Genomic DNA, 10,530 nt, shown 5'->3' on the forward strand with positions numbered 1-10,530 from the left:
TAATTTGGAACAGTGCATTGTAAGTGTTTTGTGTTTAAAAAAAATCCTGTTATCATTAGGAGGTTTGTTCAATAAAATGTGAATTGTACTCTTAATAGTTGATAACATGAGAATTATGCTGACTGTTATTTACATCAATTATTTAGGTAAATGAGAAAAATATCATTTGCATAATCATTTGGAACACGGTGTATACAGCAAAAAGACAGCCCAATCCAGCAGAAACATCCCTATATATTCAGCAAAGAGACTGGTAGCTAACTGTTCTGGGGACAGACTGACTTGGGGGGGATGATTGCACTGCGGGTCCCCCCAGTAAATTCTTCCCCCTCCCTAGCCAGATCAGTTAGCTCCCAGTCAATCTTCACAATATCTCCCTTACATACCTCAGCGGCATACATTGCAGTTTTCTTCCTCCTGGGCTTTTGCTGAGATCATCGCCCCGCCCACCAGTGAGACCAAGCCAGCCCACAGACAGCTGCATAATGACAGCAGCTGACCTATGTGTGACTCAGTCACACAGGATGCTGTGACTGGAGCCAGGCAGGATACCAAAAACCACAGCTGTAACTGACCATCCCATCCATAGGTGCAGTGTGTCAGCGCACAGTGGGCCCCACCCCCGTCGGGGCCCGTTGCAACCATAGATGATACAGCACTGCCCGGGCCCCTGGGGGCTCCCCTACATGGGTATCAGCTGTCCCCCCGATGGCGGCGCTGAGTATAAAACATGCATATCTGATATAAATTTAAAACCAGACACAAAAAAATTAAATACAAAATGATTATATTTTATTCAATGCAATTTCACGGTGAGTTGATTTTTCTGGAAGACCGAGCAAACACATGGCAAACAATTCATCATATTCAGTAACAGGAGCCATTCTTCTTTCTTGAGAAATCCTTCCAATTCCAGTCTCATATATTACCACTATTTTAATTGCTGAAGTTCTGTTAATTATAATACATGCTGAGATAATTGTAGCAAACACTTGTACAATGTACGTAAGTGGCACTTTTAACTTGTTTTCTACATACAGTCCAGTTGAAATTATATTTACAGTTGAAGAAGCAACTAAAAAAGCCATTGTTTGTTCTACTTAGTCATGCATTCTATTGGTTACACATTACATTTCCAATGATAAAATAAAAAAAATCCAATGCCACCAAATAAAATCTGGACACATTTTGCAGTTCTTTCCAACTGATCCTTCACATTCACAAACCAATTGCTGCATGATGTTGAAAGGCACTAACGTCGTTTGAATGAATCAAAAATCTCTTTCTGTATATAGCCATATTAAAAGTAACTTAGAAGGACAGAGGTTTCCATGAGGGAAGACCAAATCCAATTTCTATGTTCAGTGGATTTTACGGAGTGCTTTGAGCTTTAAAGCTTAACACCAAGCAGGGTGATAATAGTATTTATTATAATCATTGCATTTATTTTAAAACACAGATGATATCAACACCTCAATTCATCTTGATATTAGCTTTGTGTAATCTCCTCACATTGGCACAGGCTAGCACAGCCCTCTAAGCCAGTCAGGATCCACATCATTGCCCAATGCTGTCACTCTGATACAGGGAGTTTGCTGACAGGAGCTCTATGATGACCCCATGCTGATGCTTCCCTACTGTCTAATTATCAGGGTCAGTGAGAAAGCTGTGTTGTCATCAACCTGCTGCATTGTCTGGCAGAGGTAACTGTATTACCAGATTAAGTACACAAAAAAAAGAAAAAGAGTGTATATGCAATTACAATTTAGCTTTTTGTTTGATGCTGGCTTTAAAAATAAATACAAGTACGGACAAAATATTTGGTGATCCTGCCTGAAATCTAATGAGCAGCTAACTTTCTGCTGTTGGTTAACACCAAAATCCCAAGCAGCATTGTCAGTCCTGCCTGTTTACTATCCTGCTGGGCTACAGAACTCAACTGACCCTTTCCCCTCCATTTCCCTTTCCATAGGCGTACATTTATTTTTTCACAGAAAACAATGATGCCCTGCTGCCTTAACTCTCAAGAGTCTGCCCACATGCTGTGTGTAAATAGCTCTTGGGAGACATAGATCTGGGGACTGATGTAGAGCACCCTGTCAGTCCCTCTTCCCAGCAGCTGCCCCAGCAAGAATTTTACAGCTTTACTGATGACATTACAGGGTTGTCATAATTAGTACAAGTAAAAAAAAAATAATGCTAGAATATGCTTGAGAGGGAGATCTGGGGATGGATTTGGGTCATGTCTTTATAAATCCTTTCATTTGAAATGTTCATTAGCTTGGAAAAGGTAACTGAAGACCAGAGATTTAAGGACATTAGTAACGTTCACATTATCAATAACATTTTTGTGGTGTTTTGTACAGTGTAATCTTTGTGAGACGATAATGTATTTATTCCATTAGGTACTGTAGATACTTTTGAGGATGCTGCTGTAAACTTAATTGCCTACATGTAAGCAGATATTGATGTCTTCTGGCCTCCTGTAGAATGTCTGTTGCAATGTACAAGTGATCCAAACCAATGTGTATTTTCAGTAAAGATTTCCTGAATATCTAATAGTATGTGTTACTTAGACTCCATTGGCAATGTTACTTTCCCTTGGTTCTATCCTCTAACTGTAAAATAAGTGAAAAGCCACCAATGTGACTCAGATCTTCTCCTAATGTATGTGGCATGGTGGAAATATTGAGTTCTCTAGAGTAGAGAACACACCACTTGAGCCTCTGACAGAGCCCCTGACAGATACTGATAAAAATTAATTGTTGACTAAACCTGCCATCATATTCCCAAAACCACGGAGATGGTTTAACTGGACTGACCTTAATTCTTCCTTCAGTTTTATCCAAACTGGAATTTTCCATATCCACTTAAGTACCATTGGTCTGTCTTATCAGCAGCAATGACAACTAGCCCTTATGCCTAAGCATTTCAGGTTAAAATTAACATAGGTCTTTTAACCATTCTACACTTCACTTATTTTGCCTTAGGCTTAAATTTCAGTGTGTTAAAGGCCCCTTCTACAGCTTTCGGCAAATAAATTGGATATCGTTCTATCCTCTTGATGCTTGTGGTCCCAAAGCTACTTCTCCAAGACTGATTGTAGGCTGATGCTTTAATAATCTCTTCTGTGGTTCTTCGTGGTGCTCGTAGAATCCAGTTTGAATGTAAACTATGTTCTCTGCTACTGGTGGCCACTGCAGAAAGAAAGCAAACAGTATTAGTTCCATATTGCATAAATATAGATTGCAGGCATACAGTCTATGTCCTGAGAAACAAAAAGGCTCTATAGTGGCTTGAATGAATTAGACAGTATTTTTGATTAGATAATATCTTTGTTCTGTGTACCAGGCTCACTTAATTCTACTCCTAAATAAAATAAACTCTATGCGAAGCCTAAATTTTGTTCCTCATGGTGTAGCTCCAACCAGCAAAAGGTGTGCAGCTACCATATCTACAATGACTTGGGTTAAAGACAGGTGCTACAATGCTTTGCACTGTGATATAGAATCTAGGACCTTCACACCATGCACACCTTGACAAGGAAACATGTTTGGAGGATGTACCCTATCAAAAACGTAATTGTAGGCACAATACGAGCTATACTCCTAATGTCATTTTTCAGCTGAACAATTTTTCTCCCAGTGTGTGAGTGAGATTTGTGCACATATGAGAAGGTGGGTGTTTGTACATTCATGCAAATTCTGTACATGAATGAGACTAGTATGATCACAGTGACTGGTCCTGGGAGATGGTCAATTGGGAAATGTTGTAAAATGTACCCTGCTGATACAGCAAAGTTCAGCTAAGTGAGGTGTGTGAACTAAATGTGCATTGTAGATAAAAAGGATTGACTAATCAGATCCCTTGCATTTAGCCAACTACTTAAATAATTCAGTTTGTCCATTGGATATAGGGCTCACCAAACTTTATAAACAAAGGACCAGTTTATGTCCCTTCAGAATTTAAGGGGGCCAGACTGTGGCCAGTGGGAGTAAACAATGCCTCAGGCTTGGTGGTCAGTAGGACTAAAAAAATTGGTGTCAATGGGAAGAGTAATGCCTCATTGGCGTCAATGAAAAGAATGGTGTCTAATTGTGTCAGTGGGGGGAAGAGTGCTCAAAGGCAGGATTAAGGTAAACAAAGGGCCGCATCTTGCCCCTGGGCCACAGTTTGGTGAGAATTGGCCCAGAACATGTTGAATAAAACAGGTTAGGGTGAGTGTGGGCAGCTTGGACTTTTCTGTGAGAAATATGGAGGCTCAGTAACCCAGAACAAGTATGCAGATTAGCACTTAAAGGGAAGCTTTCCATTGAAGCTGCCATTGTTGATATATTTTCTGTAAATGCTAGTTGCCCAGTTGTCTTGCTGACATTTTGACAGTGGTACTTTGATTTGCTGAAGCTGGCCATTTACTAATATATTTTCAAATTAACTTTCTTATGAAAATTCATATGAACAGCCTCAGTATGTTCGATGACTTGATAAATGTTGTTCAAAACTACATTTAGTTTTACTATAGTTTTACTATGCTTTTTACATTTGATTTCAGAATAAATGGACTTTGTTTTTTAAGGAGATCAGCAAAGGCAGCTCCCATATCTCTTATAGGAAATGCTCAGTCTTTCTAGATATGCATACTTTTTTTGGGTCAGTGACGCAAAAGCCAGATAACCAGCAGTTCAGGAGGAGGTCAGCAATGTCTGCCCAATTTTTCTCTTCGTAGGAAACTTTTAGACCATCTTTTTATGATACTAATGTAATGAAAAGCACAAACCATCAAAGTCAACGTCTGCATGATTGAAATCACTTGGGAATGTCCTTATTTTCCTCTCCGTGTCCAGTTCTGCAATAACTGAGTCGAAATAGGCAATTGCATCTTGGATATCACTGTTGGGATGATGCTGCAAACATTCCTTTGAGACCTGAGTAAATAAACCGGTTGTCAGCTGTGTATTCCCCAACAACTTAATTTTTTTCTGCTGTTTAATTTCTAATGACAGACACTATGAGGAAGATACAAAGTGCAGTAGTGTAACTTTTATCATAGCAGCCCAGCACATTGATACGGGACAGAAGGACCTCTAATGAATTGCCCTTGTATACTTACCATTATTTTCATCCCAGTCTTCAGAACACCTACACCATGTCCCACACTTGATATGTCTACCTCTCAGTTGGTCACGCCCCTGAATATAGGAAACTGCCTTCTCGTGGCCATGACCCCCTTGGCTGATACTCTTTTTTTGAGTTATTGCACTTGCTCTGTAACTCAAATAAGGGTGATGCTGTGATCTTGGGGCACAACCTAAGACACAGTATTAAATATAAAAAAAAACAGGCTGCGCTTCAGTGTAAACAAAATAAATATCAGGCAAATAATAAATATCCAAATGTGCAAAAAAAGAAGAAAAATATATATATATAAATAAAGTCCAAAATCATACTGACCACTGCTCCTAGAGCAAAAAGCGCTTTATGCTGGTGTATCACATATCAGCATATTGCTCTGGTGAGTTTGATTTAATCGTTTCTGGTGGTGGATTCACTTGGTGATATTAGTATTTGGACATTCATTGATCATTTGAACATTTTTTTTGGACTTTATTTATTTATATATATATTTTTCTTCTTTTTTTGCACATTTGGATATTTATTATTTGTCTGATATTTATTTTGTTTACACTGAAGCGCAGCCTGTTTTTTTATATTTGGCACATCCTATATATTTTTGTAGATTAAGTTTTGCAGCTTAGTGATTTTCATATATATTTTCTGTGGCGCTGGTTCCATTTATTATATAAAACACAGTATTACCAGGACAGAATAGAACTAAAAGAGAGAGTGCATCTCCCTAATGCAGAGTTTCTCAACTCCAGTCCTCATGGACCCCCAACAGGTCATGTTTTCAGGATTTCCATTATTTTGCACAGGTGATTTGATCAGTTTCACTGCCTTAGTAATTACCACAGCTGTTTCATCTGAGGGAAATCCTGAAAACATGACCTGTTGGGGGTCCATGAGGACTGGAGTTGAGAAACACTGCCCTAATGGGAACACAGATATCAATAAAAACCTATCCACAACTGACAAATGAACGGTGATCACTGAGTGTGCAGAAAGTAAAGGCAACAATCAATATACAACTCTGCAACAATCACCTAACAACCCAAATACACTATATTGCCAAAAATATTGGAACACTCTTCCAAATCATCGTATTCAGGTGTCCCAATCACCGCCATGGCCACAGGTGTATAAAATCAAGCACCTAGTCATGCAGACTGCTTCTACAAACATTTGTGAAAGAATGAGTGCAATAAGTCCATCCATTAAATTTCCTTGCTACTAAATACCATGGTCAACTGTTAGTGGTATTATAACAAAGTGGAAGCAACTGGGAAAAACAGCAACTCAGTCATGAAGTGGTAGGCCACGTAAAATGACAGAGCGGGGTCAGTGCATGCTGAAGCGTACAGTGCACAGAAGTCTCCAGCTGTCTGCATAGTCAATAGCTAAAGGCCTCCAAACTTCATGTGGCCTTCAGATTAGCACAACAACAGTATGTTTAGAGCTTCATAGAATGGGTTTCCATGGCCAAGCAGCTGCATCCAAGCCTCACATCACCAAGTGCAATGCAAAGCGTCGAATGCAGTGGTGTAAAGCACGCCGACATTGGACTCTAGAACAGTGGAGACGTGTTCCCTAGAGTGACAAATCACACTTCTCTGCATTGTGCCAAATGTAACGTTTGGTGGAGGGGGGATTATGGTGTGGGGTTGTTTTTCAGATGTTGGGCTTGGCCCCTTAGTTCCAGTGAAGGGAACTCTTAAGTCGTCAGCATACCAAGGCATTTTGGACAATTTCATGCTCCCAACTTTGTGGGAACAGTTTGGGGATGGCCCCTTCCTGTTCCAACATGACTGTACACCAGTGCACAAAGCAAGGTCCATAAAGACATGGATGAGTGAGTTTGGGGTGGAGGAACTTGACTGGCCTGCACAGAGTCCTGACCTCAACCCGACAGAACACCTTTGGGATGAATTAGAGTGGAGACTGCGAGCCAGGCTTCATCTGATATCAGTGCCTGACCTCACAAATGCGCTTCTGGAAGAATGGTCAAACATTCCCATAGACACACTCCTAAACCTTGTGGACAGCCTTCCCAGAAGAGTTGAAGCTGTTATAGCTGCAAAGGGTGGGCCAACTCAGTATTGAACCCTACGGACTAAGACTGGGATGCCATTAAAGTTCATGTGCGTGTAAAGGCAGGTGTTTCAATACTTTTGGCAATATAGTGTAGCTTTGGGTCTTCTGTGCATCTGCTATGAATAAAGATCCCAACAAGGACTCGTTCCCTCCTCCCTCCTCCTCTGAGAAATGTTCTTTCATTGCTTTCACTGCCTGTAACATGATGTATGAATGGGGGAGAGTCTGGTGAATCACAGCATTCTGTCCCCCATTCACAGATCGTATTACAGGCAGTAAAAGCAATGAAAGAGCATTTCTCAATGGAGGAGGAGGGAGAAGGGGTGGGTCCTCATCAGGTACTTTTTCATGGCATCTTCACAGAAGACCTAAAGCTATTAACCCCAGCAGCACTGGATGGTCAGAGGCAGGAAGAGGACAGGGCACCCTGCACAGAAGATTTCTACATGATACAACACAGAGCTCTGTACACAGGGAGCAATCTGTCAGTTTCTCATCCCTGCAAGCAGGGATAAGAAACTGAAAGATTGTTTAGTAAAAGCAGCACACTTTACACATAGGCACACATTTAACCCCTTGATCACCCTAGATGTTAACCCCTTCCCAGCCAGTGTCATTTGTACAGTGACAGTGTATGTATTATCACTGATCACTGTATTAATGTCACTGGTGATGTCAGTGACAGTGTCAGATTGCCCATCACACTCCCGCAGCCCCATTATAAATTGCTGATCGCCACCATTAGTAGTAGTAAATAAAAAACAGTATTTATCCCATAGTTTGTAGGCACTACAACTTTCATACAAACCAATAAATATACACTTATTGGGATTTTTTTTATCAAAGAGATATAGCAGAATACATTTTTTTTATTGGATATGTTTTATAGCAGCAATAAAACATATTGTGGTTATTTTCCAAAAGATTCGGTCTTTTTTTCATTTATATCGCAAAAAATAAAAAACCCAGTTGTGATCGAATTGCACCAAAAGAAATATCTATTTGTGTGAAAAAATTATATAAGTTTCAATTCGGTACAGAGTTGCATGACTGCACAATTGGTAGTTAAAGTAGTGCAGTGCAGTATAGTAAAAAACTTTGGCCTTTTTCCAATTTCTATCTTCTATATATATTTATGTATATAGTTTATATGCATAAACCATTACTGAGGAATAAAATACATTTATAATGTATATTGGGAAGCAAAACACCACCTATTTTTTTAAGTGTCAGTCATATCCCATAAATCTTTTCTTACCTTACAGTCACCATTCTCATGGGAGATTGGCTTTTTGGAAGACTTGTTGGGTGGAGAGCATTCTGAGACACCCGTCATACACCTCAAGTTATGGAGACTGCTCAGATATTTTTTTCTAAGTGCTAACAGGTCCTGGAGGTATTGCAGGAAGTCCTGTGTCTTGGCAAACATCCATGCGGAGTCCTCATCTTTGAAATGGCAACATCCCATCACCTCAATATTGGTGGTACTTTTGTACTTCTTTAGTGACTCGCTGGAAGTCTGTTGTCCACCACTAACCACATACATGGAAGTGCTGCGGACCAGGCGTACTGGTGATAGGGTGCCATTGTACGATGGGTTACAGTCCACAAGATCACGACTGCAGGAGTTTGGATGAAAGGCTAATTGGATTTTCTTTAGCATATTTTTCTTTGTATAGGAGAATGTTTCTGAGAAAAAAGATCCACGTTACATGTGTATAGCCTTCTTAAGTAACTGAGCCCTTCTCAGCAAGCACTGGCCGATGTTGGTCAATGTATGAAGGAGTCTGGCACTTATGATTGTAAATGTGGATCATCCATCCATGGACTTCTTTAGTGAATGCACAAAGAAGATTCTTCATCAGAAACCTTTTATAATAAATAAGGAAAAATGAAAAAATAAATGTTCTACAATACTTCTTGACCCAGCATCTTATGAGGATTCTGCAAAGGTAGACAGTCCAGACACAAAGACCCATCACTGATACAGTCTGTGACAGAGGATCTCAAGTTTTTTCACCATGGTAACAATGAAGCACAAGGATATCTGGTGTCTGCCTATTGTCGGAAAAATGGTAGAGTCAGATAACCAGATGCAACTTACACTGAGCCGGAAATTCACCACTGTAGTTAATTTATTACACAGGTGGGAAATGTGCATACGTTCTAACTCATACCACTCAGTTTAATTTCTTAAAGCTGAACTCTATGTGGATATATAAAAACACCAGTCCAAGTAGCTGTATAAATAAAAAAACAATATTCAATTTTAAATTCAAACAGTGTATAACCCTTAAAGTGTAAGTTCGCCTTTTTACAAAAAAGTGAACAAATTCTAAATTCTGACCCCACTGGACCCCGCTGCACATAGTGGCCCTAATGCCCTGTACTGTGGGTGTAACAGCTCATACACCATACACCACAATAGACAGCCCCAGAGTGGGCATCCATCATTCTGCTAACAATGGAAAACGCTATTAGGACAGTGCAGCCACGTGACCATTCTGACCAATAAGAATGGCATCTCAGACTTCTTCCTCTGCCAAGGTGTCCCAGAAGAAAGAAATGCTTAGGTTTTATTCACATGACCATACAAATGTTACTGATGTTATTCCACATGTTTTCTATCAGAAACATTTCTATGTATTACTATTATTAGTAAAATACTTGCTTCTAGATGTGTTTGAATGCATAAAGACACAGATGCGTACATAATTTGTTTTTATGATTATGTATTTTTCCCCTTTGTTTAGACTTCATTTACGTGCGTACAAATGCATATACATGCATTTGTATGCTTAAGTGTGTAAAGCGCATGTTCTTAGATGCAGATTTTTGGATTCTGTGTTACAAATTTGAAAGTACCTGTTTACATACCTGTGGGAATGGCTCAATTGAAAATAATGCAGCTGCATTTAGATCCGTAATTAAAAAACACTTCTATATGTGTATTTCTACGGTTGTGTGAATGGTTTCTACGGTTGTGTGATATTTGATATTTTTCTTCATGTTTTGATTTGGAACAGAATGTGTAGTGTTCCCAATGCATTTGTGTGTATGGAAATAAAAGCTATTAGAAGGATTTTGAGCTTTATTCACTTTTTTCAACACACTGCTATTATTTTGAACACAACTGTAGCTTCTAGTCCTCTGCTGCCAGTTGCATATTCAAAAAAAGAACAGCCTTCAAAATACAAAGGAAAATACATAATTAATAAAAAATGCTTTAAGTCATCATACAAATTTGCATTTGAATGCAAATATTAATTATTATGTAAAAAAACATGGTGTGGGCTTTCTAGGGGGAGGATCTACCAATCA

At 39.4% G+C, this 10,530-nt stretch overlaps 1 protein-coding gene across 1 annotated transcript; it reads right to left on the reverse strand.

Annotated features, from left to right (window-relative positions):
* Positions 1-2,222: 2,222 nt before the first annotated feature.
* On the reverse strand, positions 2,223-9,037 carry CUNH13orf42 (chromosome unknown C13orf42 homolog). Its single transcript, XM_089680355.1, has 3 exons — positions 8,468-9,037; positions 4,778-4,925; positions 2,223-3,197 (listed from the first exon to the last, which is right to left on the reverse strand). The coding sequence occupies exons 1-3, from the start codon at positions 8,870-8,872 to the stop codon at positions 2,977-2,979; spliced, it is 774 nt and encodes a 257-aa protein (XP_089536481.1). The 5' UTR covers positions 8,873-9,037; the 3' UTR covers positions 2,223-2,976.
* Positions 9,038-10,530: the final 1,493 nt, after the last annotated feature.

The sequence above is a fragment of the Staurois parvus genome, unplaced genomic scaffold, assembly GCF_062004578.1.
Source record: "Staurois parvus isolate SC_StPar_1 unplaced genomic scaffold, SC_StPar_1.0 ptg000242l, whole genome shotgun sequence".
Classification (NCBI taxonomy): Eukaryota; Metazoa; Chordata; class Amphibia; order Anura; family Ranidae; genus Staurois; species Staurois parvus.